The sequence below is a fragment of the Mesoplodon densirostris genome, chromosome 15, assembly GCF_025265405.1.
Source record: "Mesoplodon densirostris isolate mMesDen1 chromosome 15, mMesDen1 primary haplotype, whole genome shotgun sequence".
Taxonomy (NCBI): domain Eukaryota; kingdom Metazoa; phylum Chordata; class Mammalia; order Artiodactyla; family Ziphiidae; genus Mesoplodon; species Mesoplodon densirostris.
In genome coordinates, this window is record NC_082675.1 from 67,094,923 (window position 1) to 67,121,810 (window position 26,888).

General features: G+C 46.6%; 2 protein-coding genes across 31 annotated transcripts in view; both read right to left on the reverse strand.

Annotated features, from left to right (window-relative positions):
* Positions 1-7,794, reverse strand: part of CFAP53 (cilia and flagella associated protein 53) — a 67,788-nt gene extending 59,994 nt beyond the window's left edge. Inside the window, exons 1-3 of the mRNA XM_060118909.1 lie at positions 7,726-7,794; positions 3,691-3,920; positions 3,009-3,182 (exon numbers count right to left, since the gene is read on the reverse strand). Coding sequence (XP_059974892.1) covers positions 3,009-3,182; positions 3,691-3,920; positions 7,726-7,794 — 473 coding nt within the window. The remainder of the gene's footprint in view (positions 1-3,008; positions 3,183-3,690; positions 3,921-7,725) is intronic.
* Positions 7,795-9,037: 1,243 nt separating this feature from the next.
* On the reverse strand, positions 9,038-25,898 carry MBD1 (methyl-CpG binding domain protein 1). Of its 30 annotated transcripts, none has more exons than XM_060118893.1 (18): positions 25,716-25,898; positions 24,363-24,496; positions 18,084-18,198; positions 17,822-17,988; positions 17,654-17,736; positions 17,442-17,482; positions 16,937-17,083; positions 16,715-16,843; positions 16,477-16,551; positions 16,227-16,346; positions 16,075-16,143; positions 15,309-15,473; positions 14,647-14,946; positions 14,416-14,553; positions 13,930-14,064; positions 13,784-13,845; positions 12,583-12,654; positions 10,844-10,914 (listed from the first exon to the last, which is right to left on the reverse strand). In XM_060118893.1, exons 2-17 carry the CDS (start codon positions 24,470-24,472, stop codon positions 12,615-12,617), a joined length of 1,896 nt encoding a protein of 631 aa, XP_059974876.1. In that variant the 5' UTR covers positions 24,473-24,496; positions 25,716-25,898; the 3' UTR covers positions 10,844-10,914; positions 12,583-12,614. The 30 variants fall into 30 exon arrangements, with proteins under 30 accessions (XP_059974869.1, XP_059974864.1, XP_059974865.1 ...); XM_060118892.1 differs by having other exon boundaries at positions 10,844-10,907; positions 15,309-15,476; XM_060118891.1 differs by having other exon boundaries at positions 15,309-15,476.
* Positions 25,899-26,888: the final 990 nt, after the last annotated feature.

Sequence of the window (26,888 nt, forward strand, 5' to 3'; positions counted from 1 at the left end):
ACAAATTATGTATAGAAGGAATGTAGCGCAACACAATAAAGGCCATGTATAACAAGTGCACAGCTAACATTATACTCAAAAATAGAAAACTGAAGGCTTTTCCTCTAAAATCAGGGATAAGACAAGGGTGCCCACTCTTGCCACTTGTATTCAACACAGTACTGGAAATCCTAGCCAGAGCAATTAGGCAAGAAAAAGAAATAAAAGACATCCAAAATGAAAAGGAAGAAGTAAAATTATCTGTTTGCAGATGACATGATCTTGCATAGAGAAAACCCTAAAGATTCCATCAAAAACTGTTAGAACTAATCAACGAATTCAGTAAAGCTATAGGATTTGAAATCAACAAACAAAATCAGTTGCATTTTTTACACTAATAATGAACTACCTGAAAGAGAAATTAAGAAAACAATCCCTTTTGCAATAGCTTCAAAAGCAATAAAATATGAAAGAATAAATTTAACCAAGGAGGTTAAAGATCTGTACACTGAAAATTATAAGACACTGATGAAAGAAACTGAAGACTCAAATAAATGGAAAGATATCCTTTGACCCTTGGGTTGGAAGAATTAATATTTTAAAAATGTCCATACTGGGGCTTCCCTGGTGGCACAGTGGTTAAGAATCCACCTGCCAATGCAGGAGACACGGGTTCGAGCCCTGGTCTGGGAAGATCCCACATGCCGTGGAGCAACTAAGCCCGTGAGCCACAATTACTGAAGCCCGTCCACCCTAGAGCCCATGCTCCGCAACAAGAGAAGCCACCACAATGAGAAGCCTGCACACCACAATGAAGAGTAGCCCCCGCTCACCGCAACTAGAGAAAGCCCGCACGCAGCAACGAAGACCCAACGCAGCTAAAGATAAATAAACAAAATAAAATTAATTAATTAATTAATTTTTAAAAAAAGTCCATACCATGCCAAGTGATCTACAGGTTCAATGCAATCTTTATCCAAATTCCAATGGCATTTTCACAGAAACAGAAAAAGAAAAATCCCCAAATTCCGACTGAATTACAAAAGACCCTGAATAGCCAAAGCAATCTTGAGAAAGAAGAACAAAGCTGGAAGCATCACACACTTGATTTCCAACTATATTACAAAGCTATCCTAATCAAAACAGTATGGTAGCTGCATAAATACAGATGCATAGACCAGTGGAACAGAATAGAGGGCCCAGAAATAAATCCAGGCATATATGGTCAACCAATCTTTTACAAGGAGACCAAGAAAACACAATGAGGAAAGGATAGTCTCTTCAATAAACAGTCTTGGTAAAACTGGATATCTACATGCAAAAGAATGAAATTGCATCCCTATAGACACTATTCAAAAAAATTAACTCAAGGGCTTCCCTGGTGGTGCAGTGGTTGAGAGTCCGCCTGCCGATGCAGGGGACACGGGTTCGTGCCCCGGTCTGGGAAGATCCCACATGCCGCAGAGAGGCTAGGCCCGTGAGCCATGGCTGCTGAGCCTGTGCGTCCAGAGCCTGTGCTCCGCAATGGGAGAGGCCACAACAGTGAGAGGCCCGCGTACCGCAAAAAAAAAAAAAAAAAAAAAAAAAAATTAACTCAAAATGGATTAAAAATTTAAACATAAGACCTGAAACTGTAAAACACATAGAAGAAAACATAGGGAAAAAGCTCCTTGACACTGGTCTTGACAATGATTTTTCGGATATGACACTAAAAGCAAAGGCAACAAAATGAAAAATAAACCAGTAGGACTATATCCAATTAAAAAGCTTCTGCAAAGCAATGGAAACAATCAACAAAATTAAAAGGCAACCTACAGAATGGGAGAGGATATTTTCAAACCATATATCTGTTAAAGGGTTAATATCTAAAATACATAAGAAACTCATTTAACTCAATAGCAAAAAAAAAAAAAAAACCAAATAATCTAACTAAAAAAAATGAGCAAAAGTCCTGAATAGACATTTTTCCAAGAAGACATACAAATAGCCAACAAGTATGTGAAAACATCACTAATCACCAGAAAAATGCAAATCAGAACCACAATGAGATATCACCCCACACCTGTTCAGATGGCCATTATAAAAAAGAGGTGAAAAGTGTCAGCAAGGATGTAGAGAAAAGGACACCTTTGTACACTGTTGGTGGGAGTATAAATTGGTATCACCGTTCTGAAAAACAGTATGGAGATCCCTCAAAAAATTAAAACCAGAACTACCATATGGAAACAAACTAAGTGTCCATTGACGTATGAATGGATAAAGAAAGTACGAAATGGAATATTATTCAGCATAAAAAAGAAAATTCTGGGCTTCCCTGGTGGCGCAGTGGTTGGGAGTCTGCCTGTCGATGCAGGGGATGCGGGTTCGTGCCCCGGTCTGGGAAGATCCCACATGCTGTGGAGCGGCTGGGCCCATGAGCCGTGGCTGCTGGGCCTGCGCGTTCGGAGCCTGTGCTCCGCAACGGGAGAGGCCACAACAATGAGAGGCCCGTGTAGCAAAAAAAAAAAAAAAAAGAAAATTCTGCCATTTGAGACAACATGGATGAACCTGGAGGATATAATACTAAGTGAAATAAGCCAGACAAAGACAAGTACTGTATGATCTCACTAAATGTGGAATCTAACAAAAAAAAGGTGAACATATAGAAACAGAGAGTAGAAAGCTGGTTCTCAGGGGTTATAGGGTGGGAGAAATCTGAACATATTGGTCAAAGGATATAAATTTTCCGTTATAAAATGAATGAATAAGTTTTGGGGATCTAATGTACAGTATGGTGACTACAGGCAATAATACTGTATTATATACTTGAAATACGCTAAGAGAGTGAATCTTATGCATTCTCACCTCAAAACAAACAAAACTCCTCAGTATCTGCATTATGCAATGATGTATATATAATTAACAAGACTTAAAGGTACAACTACTGTGTATACCCTCTTAAGGCTACACTTTACTGTAGATAGTTTTCCTAAATAATTTTTAATATACCAACTTCAGATTCTGTGTGTGTGTTTTTCTGATATCATTACCTGAATTGCTGGTCTAGCTTTTCAGCCACAAAATCCTGTCTCTCTTTTTCTTTCTTCTCTCTTAATAATCTGATTTTATCTCTCATTCTATCTTTTTTCTCCTCAATTGTTTCTTCTTTCAATTGCATTTCAATAAAATATTCATTTTCTTCTGATGCTAAAAGTTCACGTAACCTAAGTTCACAAAACAAAATGACAACAGAAAAGGAAATTAAAACTATCATGCCACATGTACCATTTCACTAACTGATTTTTATTTTGTTAAATCTGATTTCAGAAGTACACGTTCAGTCATAAATTTTGTAAGAAGGAAATATCATTACAGTATTCCATAAAATAAGACTAGTTGCCATTTAAAGCAATAAAGATAGTAATCTATTCCATGTTTTATCTGATCACATACAGATGAGATACGTAATGTATATCTTCAACAAAAAAGCAAAATGAGCAGATTTTAATTAAAAATAAAGAAATTTGAAACAATATCTTCTTTTGCTTTCTATCAAACATAGGTTATCACAAGTGAAAATAGAAACAAGCAATAGCTATTGGTTTGGTAGGAATATGCATAGTTCAGCCATGATCCTTACTGTAAAAATTCACTTGATTTTTGACTGATCAATCTTAAACTGTGGTTTTAGGAATGTTTCAGAGTCTGGATCAGCTGGTTTACGAGCCTTACTTATTTCGTCTTTCTTCAGTATTGATGATAAACCCTTGCATGGCATCCTTGACTCTTGCTTTCACAAGACTGTCCACAAACTTGCGGTCATTGTGCTGGTCCCACTCAGCTTTCAAGCGATCCCGCTCGTTTGACTTAATGGAAGCCAAAACAGCATGATGCTTCTGATGGCTGCGTCGGAGTCTTTCCAGATGATGCTCAGCCCCTTGGCCTTTGGGAGGCTTGGCTCTCTGAAAACAAATAGCAACTATCACTTATGACAGACCCAAAATCAATTGCATATTTTCAACTAATCATGACCTCCACCAATACTCATATTAATCAAAACTTGGTATATAAAACTAATACATCCTGCTACAACTGCAAACAACTTAGGTACCTGAGATGTAATTTGTTTGATTCTTTGAACCTATACCTAAGATGTCATCAAATCAGTCTCAAGTATTTCTCAAATGCCATTTGAGTAAAAGTTCATGGAATTATAAAGTTAAAAATTTGAACAGGGCTCCAGAGATTATCTAGTCAATAGATAATTGACTAGATAATCTCTGGATTATCTAGATAAGTTATAACTTAACAATAGATAAGTTATTTGCTCAAAGTGCTTTAAATAGTTAGGGCAGGCCTGGATAGAACAAGAATTAGAGGTCTTCTAATTCCTGACCTTGATCTTGCCACCAACTATCCCACATTGTTTCTCAGGGGTGGACAACATAGTTACCAACATAAAAATTCTTTCAATTAAGAGACTACTATCTAAGTATAAGGATATATCAATATATAACGAGTTGTGACAACGAAAAACCCTTTACTAAGAAGGAAGTAAGGAAGATAGAAAGGGAGGGAGGGAAAGAAGGAAAAGGGGGGAAAAAAAAAACCCTAGTGGTAGAACTTTTTTCCTATTTCTATTGTGCCCAGAAGTTTAATGTAAGAGCTGTGCTCCTGACATTTTGGGGTAAATTGAATTTCTGTAAATATGTTCATTTTATACAAACTTCCACCAGGAAGCTGGAAATGCATACATCATTGTGAATACATATTGACACATTTAATAAAATCATATGGACTATATCTTTTTCATTTCTGTATTCCTAGCAATGAACATGCCTACCAGCATCAGGTTCTCAATATGAATGGGAAAGATGAATGAATGAAACAATGTTTATGGGTGGGCTTGATGTTATTCCTGCTCCTCCTGGGCCACCATGAAATCCATGGTCTTGAGCTTTGTATTTTCGGCCAGTTTTATCAAATCATCCTTAGGTGAGTAGTGAGACTCTGGTGTGCTGATTCACAGTAACAAAACTTTTAACTCCTGTGGCAGAGTCAATCTGATCATTTACACTTAGAACAGTACTGTCAGGATTACCAGAATACTGGCATTGGGACTTGGTAAGGGAATCTCCTAGGGAAAGAAAATCAACATTTGAAGACAGCTTCATGAAAAGATTCAGGGCTCAGGGTATATATATATATATATATACCTAGATTAACTGAACAAGATAATACAAAGCTGAGGTAGGTTGGAGACAAAAGACGATGTTGAGGGTTACATCATGGGAAGTAGCTAATTCATATTCAAATTATTTAGAGCCTAGATTTAGTTAACAAACTACTGTTCTCTAATACATAAAACATTTTATGAATGCGGATTCAGTGACAACAAAGCAGAGCTGGGTCAAGACTGCACCCTGGGCAGGATATACATAGGAACTCACGCTCCCAGTAGACAGATGGGCTGAGAACAGGAACCAAGCACCAAGGTCATAAGGAATCAATTGTCAGATTGTCAGGGCAAGAACCAGGTTCTGAGGTACATTTTGACTGAAGAGGGGGATGGGGGTGGAGGGTGGTGAGAAACAGCCTGAGCAGTAGCTGGGGATTAGGAAGCCCTTTAAGGCTTGGGCATCCTGTGTAGGACTTTGTGGTCAGGAAGGACCTTATCTCTGGATGAACAGGTATGATCTGGAGTTCTCTAACAACAAGGTGGTGCCAATCCATGCAGAGTCTTAGCATTATGTAATCAAAACCTGTCCTGTTTAACAGAAATATAATATAAACCAGATATGTAATTTAATAACATTTTCTAGTAGCTGTATTTTAAAAAGTAAAAAGAAACAGGGGAAATTAATTTTAATAATATATTTTTATTTAACCAATATATCCAAAATATTCTCATTTCAATATGTGACTCTGTGCATAGTTCAAGTGCTCAAAAGCCATTTGTGGCTAGTGGCCACCATAAAGGACACTGCAACTCTTAAACCATGCTAAATTCAGAACAAAGGGTTTAATAACTACTCTGTAGTAGTTTCAAGGTCACTGAAGGCTTTTGTTACTGCAACATCTCAGATCAGTTTCTACTATTACAGTTTACAGTTTAATGTCTTAAAGAATGATGTCTTACAGCCTAGGTTTGATTCTGGTCTCTATTGATTACTAATTGTGTGATCTTGAGCAAGTTACTTAATCTTTTTAAGTCTCAGTTTTCTCACCTGTCAAAATGAGCAAAATAAATGTCCTCCTAAAAAATTATTTCAAGAAGTAAATAACTGGGTCCCTAGGAGGCACTCACCAAATAGCCGCTCCTTTTGCTTCTCCATTACTTCAGACATTTCATCTTTCACCACCTTCTCCTGGAGGAACTGTTTAGCATCCAAGTCTCATCTCTGGTGGCTTTAATTCTTCTCCCACCACAACTCTGCAACCTCTAACATCCACACTTCTTATCACACTCTGACATCTGAGATACACGAGCTCTGACCTCTTCCTTCTCCTCTTTATTCTTCTATAAACAAAGTATTCAATAGGCCTGCTTCTCCAGTTTGGTGGTAATTTGGTGGAACAGAAATCCTTATTGGTTCCCAACACAAGTAATATCACCTGACCAATGGCCCAGCCCCTGAGCTCAGTGTTCGCATACAGAATCCAAAGTACATCAATTTCTGTCCCTCGCAGTCTGTCTATAATGATCACCTTGAACCGCACAGACTGTAAAAGACTCCACTCTACTGATTTCCAAACCCAGATCCTACAGTTCCTGGACCTAAAGAAGAGGGAGCATTGACAACTGCTATGTGCACTATGGAGCATAATAAAACTGCACCCTTCATTATCCCTGATATTTCTTCCACAATGTTCCAACACAGATAATATAGCACATCATTATCTACGGTGTTAACCTTTGATGGTTTTGTGCATGAGCAAATTGTTTCTGCAGTTAGATGATAAGCAACGTGAAGGCAGGGATCAGACTTCTAAAGAAGGGTAAACCTCCCAGGGTCACTGTATTCACCCCTGTATTTTCCACAGAGCTGTGCACCCAGCAGGGGCTCAAGTAATACCTCTATAATTGCCTACCTACACGTGGTTTTCTAGCCTGTAGAAACCAGTGTGTAGAAACAAAGGTGCATGGACCAAGTGTCTGGGGTTCTGAGCAGGACCTATCAAACTCTGCAGCACGCAGCATTCCCCTGGCCTCCTACCACCTCCCCTGCCTTAAAGGCAACCAACCTCCTATTCCCAGGCCTGCAGGGACGCTTCTATTATGGTTGAGTCAGCAGAGAAAGGGCTCTATAACCACTCACAACCCCTCACAGCCCAATACTCCTTCCACAGACGATTTTCCTAGGCGTGTAGAACTAGCCCAAGACCGTACAGCTCCATCACTGCCAGCCCAGACCCCAGATTTCCTGCCGCCTGACCCAGCACCGTTTCCTTGACACACCCTCCGCATCGCAAGGGGACGACCTCTTTCAGCAGTCTTGGAAGACTGAAAACCCTCAAGATCTAAAGTGGTGTTTCTCCAAATACAGAAAGTAAATATTATATGACGCGGGGGGTTGGGGGGTAGGGAGGGACGGAGTACGAGAGCTAGGTAAGAGACCTTATCCTTCCCTCTTTCAAAATTCAAGCTGCTGCATCAAGCACCTGCTTCCCTCGAGAGAGCCCCTGCTGGGGGCCAGGGTGGGCTGCGCTGGGCGCTGAGTTGGGGGAGATGCAGAAAGCGGTCCCGCACACACATCCCGTGCTTACCACGATCACCACTTTGGGAGTGGGGCCCTTAACCTCCCGCTGTACGATGCCAAATCGCTGGCTGTACATTTTCGAGTCCCCTCAGGTTGGGGGCGGTGCCCGCCGCGGTTCCCCAACCACAGCGACCTGAGGGACCAGATTCCGCCAAGCAGAAATCTGGTTGCCATGGTGCGCCTCGCGGGGATCGGGGCAGGTGAGTGGGGCGGAAGTTGGTCCTGTCACCATGGTGACCATAGACGCCAGCACTCACGACTTCCTCTGGCAGTGGAAAAGCTGAGTCTGCGCAGTCCTCACCCCGCCTTTGGCCAGGCCTCCCGCCGACCTCGCTCCCTTATTCCAGGGTTCATCAAATAGCAGAAAAAGAGCCTCCTTAACCCGAAGTGAAGTCGAAGACCTAACTACATTCCAATTGACTTTTCTATTTATATCTTGTAATCGGTCTAAAAGCATGAGAAAGGTTAGTGGGCATTTTGTTGGTAGGTTAAATTTTGAGGCCATCTCTAAGTTAATCTTCATGACATAAATCATCACAAGACAACCTTATTCGCGTAGTTCTTTACAGGAATTTACAAGGTATTTTCACATATAAAACCTCTGAGCCTCACAAATATCTTACAAAATTGATGCAACAGCAGGTATTATCCTCATTTTACAGCTAAACAATTAAAGCTGAGAGAGCCTGTTTTGTCAGCCAACTCAACCAGTAATGACAAATCTGTTAATAAAATCAGGAAACCGGGGCTTAGACTTGAGGTACCCTAGGATGGGGGGCAATCAGATGGGCTGGTACGCCAGTGACACGACCTGGCTGGGCACAATAAGAACGAGGGCCAGGGGTAGGATGTGGATTAGAATTGCAGGTGATCGGGCTCTGAGATTCCAGATCCCAGGCAGGAAAACAACACAGGTCAGGAAACCTAGAAGGGGCCCTCAGCACAGGTGGAGACCACAGCTGTACTTCTGGTCAAGAGCAAGGTGGTAGTTAATAGCTAAAAGCCAAATAACACTTCGGTACTCTTTCTATAGTGGGGGTGAACATAGAACTACCACAACACCAAAAAAATCAGCACCTAGTCGGTCACTGACGTGTAATAACCAAAGTACAACTAGTACTGTGCATCCCATCTTAAGATCGCAATTTACGGTAAATTAGTATTGCTTAATCATCTGTAATCCGCCCACTTCGGATTTTGTAGGCAGTAAGTATGTTTCTAGGTTTGGACTCCATTTCCTGAATTGCTGGTTCAGGCTTTCAGCCACAAAACAGAGTCTCTCTTCTCTTTCAAAATTTCTTTTAATAATTCTCTCATTTTGTCTTTTATGTCCTATAAAGCTTCTTCCTTCAATTGCAGTTCGGTAAAATACTCATTTTCATTTACTGCTAAGAGTTTATGTAGCCTGAAACAAACAAAAAAAGAAAGAAATTAGATGGTTGTCTCCGTTCCCTGGACGGGGTCCTGAGGGCCAGTTCCTTGATCTTCGATTCCCAAGGGTGCCTGGCCCGCCGGCTGGTCTGGGTGGAAGCACCCTGACACCACACCCTTGGGCAAGAGAGGCGACGAAAACGCCCTCGGCCTAGGAGCGGGGTTTGGTAAAAGCCACTGAGATCCTTGGGCGCCCGTCGGTAACCTCCTAGGTCTACAGCCTGGAGTTTTCAGCGACAGACAGGGGAAGCGGACCCCTGGCAATACCCGGCTGCCCTGAACATCCCAGCGTTGGTCCTGAGCTCGTCTTGCCGCGCCCTCACCCTGGGCGTGTCCCGTAATTTAATTCCGCTTCGGTTTTACCTGTATGAGCCACTTTGTGAAGAGGGGATTCCGCTTCCCACCGTGCTGGCTCGGCTTGGGAACAGAAGCCTGGACCCAGCGGAGGCCACGCCCACGCCCCAGGGCCGCCCAGGCAGGCGGGTGAGGGGCAGCGTCTCCTGAGCCCTGGTGGGAGGACCGCGGTCCGGGCGCTGGAGCCCCCTGGAGGGCCTATTCAGTGGGTGGAGGGGCCGGGCCAGGCGCCAAGCCCGGTGAGACGAGGCTTTCAACCAAGTCTCAACCTCCTGGGAGGCCTAAGAGAAGTGATTCACCCAAGGTCCACGGACGGAACCTGACCTTGCTCTTGCCACCCACTATACCACTTTCTCAGAGGCAGTCAATCAACACTTAAGCACCATCAAGACTCTCCAAAAGAAACACGAAGTGTATAAATCAGTAAACCGGACAATAAAAATCATTTAAAAATAATTTTAAAATAGAACAGCATAGAGATAGAAACTATTTATATTATTTCCAATGCCTATTGTGCCCCAACAAGGTTCACGCAAGGGCTGTCCTCCCAACAGTTTCCTGAATTCTGCGTTTTCACCATTAAATTCCATGATAAAGTCGGAAATCCATTCACCATTTGTAAATACATATTGATGTATTTAATAAAACTGCATGGACTATATCTTTTTCATTCCTGAATCCCAGTATTAAATACAGTGCCTACCATGGGCCAGGTTCTCAATACTTGAATGACACAAAAATAGCCGAGACCAGCAAGTGTTTTTCTGGGTGGGCTTGACAGAATTTCTGTACTTGCTGGGGTCACCATGAAATCCATGGTCTTCAGCTTTGCATTTTCAGCAACGCAGCTTTATCAAGTTATCCTTTATCCTCAGGTGAGTAGTGAGACCCTTGGGAGCTGATTCCTGGCAGGGTGGCTTTGTAACGTGTCACCTTGACTATAGGCTACGTTTCCCAGTACTCCCTTCCCCGTACGCTTCCGGTTAGGATGGGCCACAAGAGACATTTTGCGTGATATCTGGAGGGCAGAAGTGAAGCAGCCGCGCACTCGGAAGGTTGGTGCAGGGGCACCAGGCGCTGTTGCAGTTCACGCATGTCACTTATCTGCTGGCTCACCTCGTTGGTATGGAGCAGCAGTCAGGCCCGCAGCCAGGCCTGCAGCTGCTCCACCTTCCCCAGGATCTTCCTTCGGCTTCTCTAATTCCTGGCCCAGATGCATATTTAACTCTGTGATGAAGGGCACCAGCTTCTTCTGCAGGAAACCCACATCATCGAAGTTGCAGGTGGTGAGAGGCTGACATGGGTTCCGGGCCATCCGCGTGGTTTCCAGCTCGTGCTCGTGGGCGCCAGTGTCTCCTCGGTCTCCCACTCTTTACATCCATCTTCCCTTCCCGATTGCCTGCCCTGCAGACTTCAAGCTCCAGCATTAGATGTAAAAACAACAGCCTTACAGAGACTGTTCAACCAGCTCCCACAACTGCCTACGGTCAAATCCCTACAATAAATCTTTTAACATAATATACATATTTATATGTACATATACACATAAAATCTTTATATTAAGTGGTGCTGCTTTTCTGACTGTATCCTCATACACACAATAACCAGATTCTTATCTCATGAATCAGAATGCTATTCAAATAAATTTCACTTAGGACATCACTGTCAAAATACCACTAGAATACTAGGGTTGAGTGGTTGGATCCTGGGCGGGGAGCAAAACAGTATCAATAAAATTATCCAGTCTTGCCTCTGGCTGATGTAGGCAGGGTGAGGCAACGGAAGGAGCACAGGAGGGTGGCAGAGGGCTATATAACGAGTTAAACTAGAGAAAAGTTTAATGTACATCTGAATTATCTAAAGCTGCAGGGCTGGGATTAGAGTAAGGCAAGCGAAGCACATAGGCTACAAAATTTAAGGAGGGAGGCATGCACTCTGTCCTGGCACTGCAAAGCTAACTAAGTAATGAATCAAGGGCTAATCTTCTTGGCACTTTATGCAAAATTGGAAAGTGAGGCCGGGCTGAGCCAAGACTGGCCCTTAGGCAGGACTTGAAGCAGGTGAAACTCAGACTCCTAGTAGATAGGGGCTGAGAGCAGAAACCAAGCACAAAAGTCACCAAGGGACAGGGGATTCGAGTTGTGAGGAACCATGAGCCAGGCCAGGAGCTTTACCTCTGAAGATTGCTTTGGCTGAGGACGTGGAGTGACAGTAACAAGCAGCGCCAATGCGGAAAGATGCCCTTTTGGGTTTGAGGGATCCTATGCAGCACCTGAGTCTCAGGAGGCACGGGTGCTCTGATAAGGTGGCACAATCCACAATGCCTTGGTGCTCCCTAAACCACCCTAAGGGCAGCAGTGTTAAGGGGTTTGTTATAAAGCTTAGAGTAATCCACCTTGTTTTCAAGGTCACTGGAAACTTCCGTTAATATAACGTTATTACACGCTATTGGATACAGGTTATAGTTTACAGTTTAGTGGCTTAACTTAGGACAAGGCTTTTACAACCTGGGTCTGATTCTAGGCTCTATCAATATTAGCTGTTCGACACTGGACAAGTTACGTAGTTTCTCTGCATCTCGGTTTTCCTGTCTGCAAAAATGGGCAAAACCAATGCCTTTCTAGAAAGATGTTTCTGAGGACTAAACCAGGTCCACGGGAGGAACTCACCAAACAGCAGTTCCTTTCCTCATTTATTCACAGTACTGTTTAGAGACACGGCCAGGTCTCATCCAAATGTATTTAAAGTTATTTATGATGATGGCTTGTTTAGGCTGAAGGTGGCTTTAATTCCATCCGCTCTCCCAGCCCAACTCCCCCATCCTTAATATCCACACCGCTTATCACACTCAGGCTCTTGGGATTTGCACTGGTTGGAGCAGATGCAACCACTTTCTACTCTTTCCCTTCCTTTTCTGTTTACTTCCTCTATAAGCTCAAAGTACTGAACAGGCCTGCTCCTCTGGTTTGGTGGTAGGTTTTCCCAGTTCCTACTGACTCCCACACAAGCCCTGGCCTCTATGCTCCAGCCTCTGAGCAGATCAGTGTGGTCTCTCATAAAGTCGGTCTGTAAATATCACCTTGAGTCCTACAGTCTGCAGAAGCCTCCAGTCTACTGCTTTCTAGCTCCAGGTTTTTTAAGGTCCTTGGACCTAGAGAAGAGGGAGCAGGTCTGTATGTTGAATGAGGTTCCCTATGTGCAAAATGGAGCATCACAAACCATTCCCTACTCTTCCATTTCCCCCTCATTTTCCTTTCTCTCTTCTAAAATCTTCCATTACAGACAATGTAGCACACCAAGCACATCACTACCTTTTCTGGTAATATGTAATGACTTCACGCATAGGGGAAATAAGTCTCCCCAGTTGGATTATAAGCTCCCTGAAGGCAGAAATCCTGTGTCTCCTGAAGGATAAGCCTTCCAGGGTCATTGATTCACCGATGTATCTGCCACACTGCAGTGTACCCAGAAGGGCCGCAATCAGTACCGCAGTACTTGCCCGGGTGCAGGTGGAGGAGTCTCTGGCCTGCAGACACTAGTTTGCAGGAACAAAGGAATCCAGGAGTTGAGGCCAACAGGTTTATGTTGCCTGTGTCTGGGGCCTGTTCAGGGCTGTCAGCAGTTCTGCAGGAGGCGGCATCCTCCTGTCCTCCCCCCACCGTCCCGGTCCTTACAGGCACCTATCCTGCCTTCCACTGCCACGCCTGCAGGGACAGTCCTGTGCAGCAGCTGAAACAGTAAATGACCTCAACGGGCTCTGGAAAGGCCCAAGAAACACAGCCTAACCCCTTCCACAGAGGATACTCCAGTTGTATGTGGACCCAGATCACAAAGCCATCTTAGGACCCAGATCTCCTGCCCACCCACCACTGCCCAGCCCACCCATTCATCTTTTGGAGACTCCACAGGCCTTCAAGACCCTGAATGATGATTCTCTGAATAAGAATTTATATATTAAGCCTGACCTCTGTGGATTTTCTTAGGGATATAGGGGCAAGGCTTTCCTTTTCTTTTCTTCAAATCTCATCACAGGTCACCAAATCCTCTCCCCCCATCACCTCTCGTAACCCTTCTCAAGAACAGCCCTGACCTGGACCTCAGGAGAAATCTCTAAGGTCCTATACATACCCCGTCGCTGACTGTGACCAGAGCAGTGGCGTGGGGCCTTTACCTCCCACTACACCATGCCAAAACGCTGAGTGTACTTTCAAAACTCAGGGCCCACATCTGACCGGCACCCCACCCCACCCCATCCCCACCCCTCCCTGTGGAGGGCACACCTTGGCAACCAGACTGCTGTGTCCCGGAGACGGGTTCCACCCAGGCTGAAAATCTCCGTGATCTGGGGAAGAATTAACATCAGGGTCAACATGGCTGGTGGGGCTAAAGCAGGGTCAGGAAGAGTGAGGTGTCCCCCAGCACTGACCACGGGCGTGCCAGCCCCTCCTGCCTCCTCCTCTGGGGCCAAGTCAGAGGTGGGGTCATCCTTGTTCTCCTCCTCCTTGTCCTCCTCAGGGTCAGGTGGCTCTTGCTTCACAGGTGGCAGGCCTGGGTCTACTGCCTGGGGGAGGTGGAAAACGGGCAGTGGTCAGAAGGGTAGGGCTGGCCCGAGGAAAGCGTCTCTATCAGCCAAACCTGTCACTGCGCTGACAATCCCACTTCTGTCACACTTGAGCACAGAAAAACCATGTCTCTGCCTACAGACCTTTCCCATTCCTCACAGATTTCCATTCTTCTGTTAGCTGGGCAGCAAAGCAGGCAAAACTAGGTGCCTGGGGAGGGTGGGGCATCTGTCGGACAGGCGGGATGATTCTGTGAGAGGCTGTCATCAGCACACTATGACTTTGCTCAAAGAACCACCATCATGGCTCACCATCACTCTGCTCACAGACCACCCATCACTGACCCCCACCTTGCTGGGGCAGCCAGGCAGCAATACAGGAGAAGTCAGGATGGCTGTGCCCGGTGTCCAGTCTTCCTGGGCATCCGCCTTCTCTTGCTTCACCTGGGGTAAGGCCACGACCCAACTCAGGCCAGGGCACTGGGCCTCCTGCGTGAAGGAGGATGGCAGCAGACTTGGTCCCAGCTTCCCCACACGAGGCTGGGTGGGGTCGGGAAGGGCAGGATAAGGTGGGACCCTCACCTGTAACAGAGCTGCTGTGGAGGCTGGAGCCGGGCCAGGCACCTGCACGGGACTGCTTGCACCCTCCCGTAAGAACACGAGGTCGGTGCCAGGCGGGGGCAGCACAAAGCCACTGCCTGCTTCCTGCTTCACTGGAGTCTGGGCACGGGCTGGCTGGGCCGTGGGCGTGGCCAAGGGAGGCTTCGGGGTCTGACCCAGACGGGGCCTTCGAGCACAGCCAGGCCTCTTTCGACGCGGGTAAGGTGCGGGTGGCCCGGCGCCATCCTCGGACCCTGCCCAGACACTTGGCAGCAGCCGCTTCTGTGAGGAGAGATGGGGTGTTACGGCCGCTGGGTACAATGGCCAACCACACTACCCTGCCCCGATCAATGTGCCTGTGACTCCGCTTCCCCCGCCCCCGTTAATCCCAGCACAGAGTCCCCTCAGGTACGAGCCCCTTGCCACCGAGCCTGCTAGTCTCCTGTTGGCAATGCCAGCGCCACCCAGGTTCCTCATTTATCCCAGCACAATGTCTGCTACTTGCTGGCCGAACCCACCGCTCCGAAGCTGCAGGACCCATCTGGCCGGGCCCCACCCACCTACCAGGCCGGCCCATCCCTCCCAGGCACCAGGGGGCCTGGCACTGTTCACCCCAGCCACCTGGCCCATCCTGCCGCACCCACCATAGCAAACTGCAGGCACTGGCGCCAGCGACACTTCTGGCGCTTCTGGTTGCTGCCCCCGAACTTGGGCTTGTCACAGCAGAAGTCGCAGCGGCCACAGTCCACCCGCCGCAGGCAGGCCGCACAGGCCCCACACTTGCGGTTCTGCCGACGGTTCGTGTAAGGCTGCTGGGGAGCAGAGGGATGGGGACGCTGTCACTAGGACAGTCACAGTGCTGCTCCTGTTACTCCTCCACTAGCCCCACTGGAGGGGACTGGCTGGACGCTGGTCTTAGCCTGACTCCCCACTAGGCACACCTCAGTGTCTGCTAGTCGGGCACCCGGCAGTATCACTGCACCGGGTGGCCCTTGATACCACGAGGACTGCGGCTGCTCCAGCACGGTATCCATCGTTCTATCTGCTAGTCCCCCACGGGCTACCAAGACAATGTCTTTGACCCCCGTCTCCAGCAGGGTTTTGCTGACACCCTTTGAGCTCCCATCACTGCACCTGCAACGTCTGCTCATCCTGCGTGAACTTCCGTCACCGTGCCAGCTTTTCCTCTATTCGTCCCGCTAGAGTGCTGGTTCATCCGACATTAGGTACTGTCAACGCACCTGTTGATCCCGTAGTAGTGCCTACCCCACTGTCTGCTCATCCCACACTAGCACCCGTCACTGTGCCTTACTATTCCCTTATTGGGCCCATGGCAGCATCTGCTTCTTTGTGGTTAACCAAGTGCCCTGGGAGAGTCTAGGCTTGTCCAGGTAGGGCGAGGCCACTCACTAGCTCGTCCTCGTCTACACAGTAATAGATGAATTCAGCAGGTGGCGAGGGGGCCAGGGCTCTGGGGTGCTGCAGAGGCAAATGGGGTGGGGTCAGGGCAGGTAGTGGGTGAGGTTACAGTTGTGCCTTCCCCCTGCCCACCAGGGCCTCACCAGCTCTGGAGACTCTGGAGGCTGCGAGGGCGGAAGTGCAGGCAGTGGCTGGGTTCGGGGGGGGCGCCGCCGAGGAGCCACCTTGGAGTCGCAGCCTCCCCTGCGGCGGCCGTGTTTACCCTGAGAGAAAGCCAGAAGGACAGTTCAGGCTTGGTGGCACCAGGCAGACACAGGACCACCTGCCTCCCCCGAGGTGTGCAGAAAGCATGCATGTGGGACAGGCAGGCAGAGGGTGGGCCGGGGCACTCACAGCAGGGGGAGCCACAGCTAGGGGAGGGCGTCGTTGACATCGCTGATGGTGGCGGCGGAGGCGGTGTGCAAGGTGCTGGCAGACAGAGGCAGGCGGGGCCGAGGAGGTGAGCACGGGACGGGGGAGAAAAGAAGACATGAGGTGCGCAAGGCCAGGTGGGGAGGAAGCAGCGGCAGCTGTAACAGTACAGTGAGCTCTGCCGCGGCCCACCAGCGCCGGCCCCTCCAGCCTGACTCACCCGCAGGCAACGCCGCTGGACGCACCTCCACTGGCGCCTGAGACCAGGGCGGGGAGGGCGAAGGCAGACTCGACAACGGCCACAGTCCTCTCGGGTCTGACAGCCCCGGCACACTCCACACCCTCGGCTCTGTGGAGGGCCGGAGGTGTGACGCATGGGGCCAGGGCTCTGAGGGTCAGGAGTGCAGGTGAGTCTCGGGCCCACCCCACCTGCCCGACTCACCCTTTCCACAATCCGGAGGCACCGTCTTCGCTCACACTTGCAGAACAGCCCCGAGGCCACATCGTGGGGCAACTGCAGGAGGCAGGTGGAGCAGGCCCCACAGTCTTCTGTTACCTGGCAGGCCGCACACTCCCCGCAGCCCACACGCTGCCAGGAATGGGCGGGGCAAGGTCTCAGGTCCAGGCAGAGTGGCTCCAGGAGCACTGCCCCTCGTGTGTCTGCTGACCCCACACTGGCCCCCATGATCATGTCTGCTCGTCCCCCATTTGTCTCATCACTGTCTGATAACTACTGAGTAGCCACCATCATTGAGGCCGTAACGATGTCTACTGCTCCCCTGTGAACCTCGTCACTGTGTCTACTGATTAACTCCCATTACTGTCGGCTCCCTACAAAATGACTCTGACACCCTGTGGACCCATCGCTGTCCCTTCGGACCCTCACCAGCCCCTATCACATCCTGTTCCCACTGCACACTTGTGAGGAGGAAGCAGGTCGTGCTTACCTTAAACATCCTCTGCTCCCGGTTGAAAGCAATTCTCTGTGCTGCAGGGAGGGAGAGAGTGGAAGAGAAATGTAAAGGGAGCATCAGATACCTGACCTCATGACTGCTTCCGTCCTGACATCTACCGTTCAATCTCCAGCCAGACACCTGTGTCCTAGCCTGACGCCAAGCCTGCTCCGGCTCTACCTCCCAGTGCCCCAGGGGCCACTCACCTCGGCAGTCCTTGCACAGAGTCTTGAGCCGCTGCCGTCGGGTCCCATCCCCTGAAAAGCTGATTCCACAGTTCTCACAGCACCTGGGACGGGAAACATGGGCATGGGGCCGAGTGCACCCCCAACCACAGCCCTCGTGGACCTGGCTCACTTGAGGCCAACACTCACCCAGGTGCAGGAAGTGAGGCTGGGACTGTGTCAGCATCAGCCTTGGTCTCATCCCTTGGGGCCTCCTTCCTGACTTCACTCTTCGGAGGTCCAACCTGACGTTTCTGAGCCTTGGCTGGCCTCGAAGGCCTCTTCCGCTTCCTGCTGGGGATGGCCAAGGAATGGGCCTGGAGATAAGAGCAAGGGCAGGAAGATGTAAGTCAGCGGGTGGGTGTTAGGTGGCTCAGCCACTCCTGCCTGGGTATCCCACACTGTACAGTACCTTGGGGGCTGGATGGCACAGGATGCCTTGTTTGAAGTCGAAGAGAGTGAGATCGCACGCAGGGCCCAGGTATCGGGTCAGCTCAACTTTGCTTCGGATCCTGTCTCCTGTGGGGCTGGGGGTGGGCCAGAACGGGTTGGTACCTAGGCGGAACCACTGCCACTCCACCCACACAACCTTCCCACTGGGCTGGTGAATAGGCCTGCAGAGCTGGTGGGATACAGGAGGCAGCCTGGGATCAGCCTATGAGCCCCGACCAAGTAACTACCCCAAATAACCCTGAACAGCAGGAAGATAAAAGGCATATAAATACCAGCAAGTATACAAACAGTCATAAGTAATATAAATGTAAACAGATATGCATGCATTTATAATGTGTGCTACTAGTGGTATTCTATGTAAGTGAAAATAAACACAAATAGGAGCACAGATACATTAAATAATGTCACTGTGTTAGCATTACATACTGAATACATAGACAAATAAAGAAACCTTATATAAGACACAAACAAATGTTTTAAATATAGCTGGCCCTTGAATAACACAGGCTTAAACTGTGCAGGTCCACTTATACATAGATTTTTTTCAATAAATATACTGGAAAATTTTTTGGAGATTTGTGACTATTTAAAAAAACTCAATGAACCATGTAGCCTAGAAATATTGAAAAAATTAAGAAAAAGTTAGGTGTGTCACGAATGCATAAAATATATGTAGATACTAGTCTATTTTATCTTTTACCACCGTAAAATATACATATGTCTATTATAAAAAGTTTAAACATCAAAACTTATTCATCGCACACTTAAAGACCATATGTGGTACCATTCGCAGTCAAGAGAAATGTAAACAAACATAAAGATGCAGTGTTATACCATAACTGCATAAAATTAACTGTAGTACATATTGTACTACTATAATCATCGAACAGCCACCTCCTGTTGCTACCGCAGTGAGTTCAAGTGTTGCGAGTATCTGCTTAAAATGCCATGGAAGGCTAATCATCTCCGAGTGAGCAGTCTGTTTCTCCAGTAAATGGCACATCACAGTAGAAAGTGACCCCTTGCGGTGGTTCTCATGTCATTTTCATCGCGTTTAGCGCAATACCATAAACCCTGAATAACACCATGGGACCCATAACAAAGTGTAACTAGTGATGCTGGAAGTGCTCCCAAGAAGCAGAGAAAAGTCATGACATTACAAGAAAAAGCTGAATTGCTTGACATGTGCCATAGACTGAGATCTGCAGCTGTGGTTGCCCTCCAATTCAAGATTAATGAATCCGGTTGTAAGGACTATTGTAAAAAAAAAAAAAAAAAAAAAAAAAAAAGGAAATTCACAAAGCCGTCGCTGCAGCTACACCAGCAGCTCGAAAACCTTGTATTTTTTGCAAAACACCTTTTTATCTCGCACTGAAAATGCAGCTCTTATGTGGATGCAGGATTGCTATAAGAAAGCCATACCTATAAATTCCAATATAACTCAAGAAAAAATGAAGTCATTGTAATGACAGCTTAAAGCAAAAGGAAGGTGAAGTCTCTAAAGCCAGAGAATCTAATGCCAGCAAAGGATGGTTTGATAATTGTAGAAAGAGGTTTGGCTTTGAAAGTGTCAAGATAACAGAAGTGGGTTCTGCCAACCAAGGGGCAGCAGACAAGTTCCCAGACGCCATTAACAAAATCACTGAGGAGAAAGGATACGTGCCTGAACAAGTTTTTAATGCAGATCCAAGTGCCCTATTCTGCAAAAAAAAAAAAAAAAAAAAAAAATGCCAGAAACGACATTTATTAGTAAGAAAGAGAAGTGAGCAACACGATTTAAGGCTGGAAGGGACAGGCTAACCCTACTGTTTTGTGCAAATGCAGTCAGGTTTATGATCAGGACTGCCCTTATCTATAAAGGTGCTAACCCTAGAGCCTTGAAGGGAAAAGACAGACCCCAGCTGCCAGTCTTTTGGTTGTACAAGAAGGCCTGGACAGCGAGAAACCTTTTTGTTATTGGTTCCATTGATGCTCTGTCCCTGAAGTCAGGAAGTACCCTGCCAGTAAGGGACAGCCGTTAAAGTTCTTTTGATATTGGACCACGCCCCTGCCCATCCAGAACCCCAGGAATTCAACACCCAAGGCGTCGACGTGGTCCACCTGCCCCCAAACACAATGTCTCTAATTCAGCCTCTAGATCAGGGGGTCATAAGGACCTTTAAGGCTCATTATACACAGTACTCTATAGAAAAGACAGTCAACACTATGGAAGAGAACCTTCATAGACAGAGCATCATGAAAGTCTGGAAAGATTACACCACTGAAGATGCCATCGTTATAGAAAAGGCTGTGAAAGTCATCAAGCCCAAAACAATAACTGCTGCCGGAGAAAACTGCGGCCAGATGTTGTGCATGACTTCCCAGAATTTACGACCAAGTCAATCAAGGATATCATGAAAGAGATTATGGATACGGCAAAAAGGGGGGAGGGGATGAAGGGTTTCAAGACATGGACCTTGGATTCAAGAGCTATCAGACACCACACCAGAGGAATTAACACAAGACGACTTGATGGAGATGAATGCTGCCGAACCAGTGCCGGACGATGAGGAAGAGGACGCAGAAAAAGGAGTGCCAGAAAAAACCCGACATTAGACAACCTAGGAGAAGGGTTCCGATATTCAAGAACACTTTGGCTTATTTCACAACACGGACCCTTCTATGACATGGACACTGAAACTAAAGCAAACAGTGGAAGAAAGAGTGGTACTGTGTAGAAACATTTTTGGAAAAGTGAAAAAGCAAAAAAAGTCGGACAGAAATTACAATGTACTTCTGTAGAGTTACACCGAGTGTCCTGGCCCTCCTGCCTTCCCTGCCACCTCCGCCACCCTCCTCAGCAAGGCCAAACCCCTCCTCCTTCTCTTCCTCCTCAGCCTGTTCAACGTGAAGACAACAAAGATGAAGACCTTTATGATGCTCCACTTCCACTTAACGAACAGTAAATCATCATCAGGCTGTACCGTTAATACTTACCTGTCGTGTTTGTGCGTGAGTATCTTTCTGTGAAAACCTAACAACGGTACGGCAAGAACTGTATGAGACATTTCATCACCCAAGTATTCATCTGTGTGAGACTTGAAGTGGATTGCCTATACTTACACAGGCATAAGGTGAGTGATATTTAATATAAACTTAACATGTTAGTTTTCTTACTGTTTTATAACTTTGCTTTCAAAGAATTACATTACCATATGGTATGCCCCTCTCTCTGGCAATCAAGGAAACTGCCTATCATCACAAGTAAGTGGTTTTTAAAAATGTAACTATGTTCCCAATACTGCATTATGAATATGATTATAATACTGTATGCCATAAAAATTTTACAATTCATTCATTAGTGTACAGGTGAGGCTACCATGAAGCAATCCATGAAGCAATTGTATCAATTATAGTACCCTACCATAAAGCAATCATATTGCTCCTTCTTAGTTATCAATGCATGAATTGTTATACTTGTAAATAAACGTAAATTTTTCAATTATCTTTTCATTTTTGATGTCTGGTATTAGTAATATGTATAATATCTACAATGTTTTGTATCATATAAGACAATATTGATGTAGGTACTGACAGACAAGCAATTCATCTTGTAAACAGATGATGTAAACTTATGGTATTGATAAATACAGTACAGTACTGTAAATGAACTTTTTCTTCCTTATGATTTTCTTTTATTTTGGCTGCACCACACGGCTTGCAGGATCTCAGTTCCCCGACCAGGGATTGAACCCAGGCCACAGCAGTGAAAGCCCAGAATCCTAACCACTAGGCCACCAGGGAACTCCCTTATGATTTTCTTAATCTCTTCTCTAGCTTATTTTACTGTAAGAATACAGTATATAATATATACAACACACAAAATACGTGTTAACTATTTACGCTATCGGTAAGGCTTCCAGTCAATAGTAGGCTATTAGTTAATTTTTTTGTTTGTTTGTTTGTTTTGCTGCGCCACATGGCACTCAGGATCTTAGTTTCCCCAACCAGGGATCGAACCCATGCCCCTGCAGTGGAAGTGCACAGTCTTAACCACTGGACCGCCAGGGAAGTCCCCAGTAGTTAAGTTTTTAAGGAATCAAAAGTTGTATGTGGATTTTCGACTGCACAGGGGATTGGCACCCCAATCCCTACATTGTTCAAGGGTCAACTGTACATATACAAATAAGTGTACATATAGATATACATACAAATACATATGTAAACAAATAAATGCAACTACATACAAAACGAAGTATAAGTAACTGATGTTGGGAGACAATATTCCACAGGTCTCTCACATTTCTACATGTCTTTCAAGAGCAGCACTGACTATCCTTTGTTATGAACTATCTTTTCAAGGATGTGTGTACAGCATCAGCCTTGGAAGATAAGAGATAGGGTGTCCTTCCAGAGCAAAGGGAAGGCATCCTTACTGTCCTAACATTATAAAAGACTGGATTCCTTAAGCTCAAGGTTCCCTTCCTACAATACAACCCAGTGCGTGTGTAGGTGCTAATTAATTACCCTCTTCATGTCACCCTGTGGGAACTGGCATTTGGGGAACTGGCACAATAACGATGACATACTGGATACTGCTAATGCTGTGAGTAATAAACGGTCTTTCATCTCTGAACCAGAAGCCTCATATCTCCTACTAGGCATCCACAAAAGTGCGACACATTCACCTGCTATCTTGCCTTAATTAGGGTAAAGTCTCTGGCCTTTTCAGTTCTTGATCATTGCGCTTATATTTATAAATTTTGAAAGTTTTATAAAAATTGTAAATATGTGGATAAACGTACAACTAATATAAATAAACATATAAACATTTTAAAAACACCATATGTTTATTTATAAACATATAAATAAATGTAATTGTAAGCATAATTTTACTATATTCCTCCAAGGAAACAACTTACATACAAAAAATGTTCAGAAAATTTAATAACTGTATCACTAGCATATTCTAAAAGACCTTAAATCCTTAAATGTAACTTGTTTATAAAAATGTATTTTCATGTATTTACAGTCAATTCTCATTATTCACAGTAATCTGTTCTATAAAGTCACCTTGAACACTGAATTAGTGAGTACAGAACCACTGCTCCTAATGGAACTACAGGTTAGGTTCCTGTAAGCCTCTGGTCACATTCTGTCAACTGATCAGTATGTAACCTTGTTTTATGTGTGTTTCTGTTTAAAGACACCCTGCTTAATACAGTCCTCTTACAAATAATTAACTGCATGGCCTTTGAATGATTTAAAGCCAGGAGCTTTGGAAGCCATCTGTGTTATATAGGTTCCTTTGTCGATGTAAAACAAGCCAGTCTCATCAGCACTGAAAACCTACTCTTCTACATAACCCTTTTCCTCTATAACACTTATCAGGTGTTTTTTAAATTCTTCCACAGTCTCTTATCTGCAGAACCTGCCTCACTTGCAAATTTAACACTTTTCACGATGTATCACCTTCTGAAACGTGTGAGCCAGCCAGCACTAGCTGAGACAGGCTTAACATTTTCATAACCCTGGGTAACATAACTGTCAATGTCCTTTGTTTTCAGCCTCACAACGCTGTCCACTACACTTTAATCATCATCTCATGGTTCCGCGAATTTAGCCACTTTCCCACCTTTTCCTTAGCTTCATCAGATACTATAGATGTTACTTTAGCACTTTCTGGAGCAGCCTCATGTACTAATTGGCAAATTTCCTCTTCTTTTTCTAGATATACTGCCTTTTTGATTTATTAACATTGAACTCACAGCCAACAGCACTGCAACTCATGCCTGAACAAAGCTTATTTAATATGTATTTTCTGCATATTGCACATCCCCGACTTCTTGCACTTAGAACACTGGACAGCACTTCAACACTACACTTGGGGGCAACTACAAAGAGCAAAATCACCATTAAAAAGTACAAAAATGCAAAAAACAGACACTAAATAGACCTCAAAAAGGATACTTGTTTACAGTACAAGAGCTAAAATAAGAAAGCCTCGTACAACCTCGGCTGGGAACACACGCATCAGGCGACTTATTTTTTGCTGCTCTGTGCATATCCACAAATGACCATGAAAGCACAGTGAGTATGACTTTGGGGGTACAAATTTTAGTAAGCAAATTTGCAAATATGGAATCTGCAAATAATAAGGATCAACTGTATACGCATAATTTAACCCCATCCCCTGATTTCACCCTGCCTAACTAGGCTCAGCCCTAAGCCCTGACTCTGTCCACAACCCACCCAGTACCTCTGGTAATAGGTGTCTGAGCGTCCACAGGTGGCACCTGACTTGCGAAAGACCTCACGGCGCTTCCAGCCAGGGCCCAGGGCCGGGCAGTCCAGCCAGTCCTCAGCCATGGGGCCACAAGAAGGAGCAGCGGCCTGCAACATGGAGGGGGCAGTGGGAGAAACTGAGGCTCTAGGGAGGAACATGTTGTGCCCCAGGCCACACAAACCCACGGGTCTATTAATGCTTAAGATCTAGGACCTGCCACAAGCAACTGGCCAATATAAGGAAGAGAAAACCCCCATCCCCACTCCATTCTTCCCCGTCCTGGGCCCAGGAACTTGTCAGTCCCCCCGCTTCTTAAACTGGTAGCCCCATCCTCAACCTAAGGGTCCCCATCCTCAATGCATTCCTCACTCTCAGCGTCCTAATCCCCGATTCCCCCCCCAGCCTCAGCTTGAGAGACCTCAGTCCTCCCATCCTCAGCGCAAGAGGCCCCCATACGACTCGTCCTCAGACCCAGGTCCCAAACTCTCCCTCAGTATCCTAACCTCCCATTCATTCCCTTCCTTGACCCAGGAGTCACTAATTTCTCTCTTTCAGTCTTTTAACTCTCCCATTCCTTCCCTGTCTGCTGTCCTCTTATCCTGCTATCTCAGTAGTATTGCCTCGGCTTCCTCTGTGTCCTCTGCCACAGAGCCCCCAGCTCCTCCATATCGCTGACAGCCTCGCCCACCTTATTTTCCCTCTGTCGGTGCTCTAAGCCACAATTTCTTCCCAAGCCCCCAGACCTCCCTATTCCGCTCTTCTGCAGCTAAAAAGTTCCCTTCAGCGTCCTCATCCTCCCATCAGCTTGAGACACCCTGATTTCTCCCTTCCGCGTTTGAACTCCCCCACTCCATTCCTCTCCTCTCGGGCCAGGACCATGCCATCCCTAACTGTCAGCGCTCTGACCCCCTATTTTTCTTCGTCCTCCATATGAGACCCCCGTGCCTCCCTGTCAGCACTCCAACGCGTTTCTCCCCGTCATCAGCCTGAGAGCCCCTAATTTCTCCCCTTGAGCGTTCTGAACCCCCATTTCTCTCTCCTTAACCTGAGAGGCCCCGATATCTGCCCTCAGCGTTCGGATCCTCCCCTATTCCTCTCCGTCCTCGTCCAAGATCCCGACACTTCCACCTGTCAGTCTTCTGAGCCCATTCCTCCCCTTCCTCCCCCTAAATCCCCCCATTACTCCCCTTCAATATTCCGACGCCGCCATTCCTCCCACTCATCGGCCTGAGGGCCCTTCATTGCTCTCCGTCAGCGTTCTGAACCTCAATTCTTCCCCATTCTCCGCCTGAGCGGTCTCCATTTCCACCCCCACGACTGTCTCACCAGCTCGGCTCCCGGCCGGTACCTTCCACCGCTCTAGGTCCGCTGACCCATGGCGGGGGTCCCGCCTGTGGCTCTCGCCTTGCCCAGCTCCTCTTCTTCCTCCTCCGTAGCCGCTTCCTCAGAAGCTATAGCTGTCTCCGTCGCAGCCGCCGCTGCGGCCGTTCGTTGCTCCAGTAACCGGATATCCGCTCGAGCCCAACGCTCGAGCTCTGCCCCCTGGCGGGACGCCTGCGCTCTAATACCCAGCCTGCGCGAACGCTTAGCGGGGAAGACTCCACGCCTGCGTGTTGAGTCCGGTGGAGGAGCGTGCCACTTTTGAGGGGACCTGCTGCGCTTGCGCGCCGACGTCCCACTCAGGCTCGCGCCTCATCGGAGACTTGCAGCGCCTGCGCACCTCGCTTCGCGCCCCTCCGTCCATCTCGTTCTCGCCTGCGCTCTCCAGTCCCAACCTAAGGGGAGGAGGGGGATTGGGGTTGGTCCTGGTCTCCGTTTGGTTGGCGATCTCCACAAGGAGTAACTGGGAGGGAGGAGCGGAGAAGGCTGGGGTCGTGCCAGAACACTCCTTTCGCACCTGTTACCTTGGTCGCACCTGTGCTCTACCGTTCCTCCTGTCACGGAAAAATTAATCAGTAGTCGATCTAAAGAAGAAATAGAAAATTTTATTTTAGCCATTTTGAGGATTATAATCTGAAAGACAGTGTTTTGGAAAACTCTGAGGACTGTTCCATCTATTAGAAATGGAAGGCACAGTTATGTACATCTTTGAGACAAAGGATCAAACATCAAAATGGCACTGACATTTTACATTAAGTTAGCCAAAGATGCTGTGTGGCTGAACCACACTGACTCCATTTTTTCAGTTCCAGCATAGGCCCACAGTCCTACCCTCCTCCCCTTTCTCTGTGACAGAGCTTTAGCCTACTCAGAAGGAATGCACAGGCACCAGAGAAGTTATCAACTTTTACCCTTGCCTTCATCTGATATCAAAATTCGAAGAATGCCTTTTGCTGATGCAGATGGTTAATGATTTGTGAGGAATAATAGTCATGAGACCCCTGGGGAGAGAAAAAACCCTGGTTCCCGTTGGCATGGGCGTGCTTCTCCCTTAGTAGTGAAACGGAGGGCTAACCTGAGTAGGCCCACCAAATTTAACCTGCCTCACTTGCTTTTAGT

Coding starts and splice junctions, on each gene's coding strand:
- MBD1 (XM_060118879.1), bottom strand. CDS start 24,472: ATGGCTGAGGACTGGCTGGACTGCCCGGCCCTGGGCCCTGGCTGGAAG. Junction 18,199..24,362: donor TCAGACACCTATTACCAGAG/GTACTGGGTGGG, acceptor GCCCACCCCCAG/CCCCACAGGAGACAGGATCC. Junction 14,554..14,646: donor CCACAGCAGCTCTGTTACAG/GTGAGGGTCCCA, acceptor TCCTTCACGCAG/GAGGCCCAGTGCCCTGGCCT.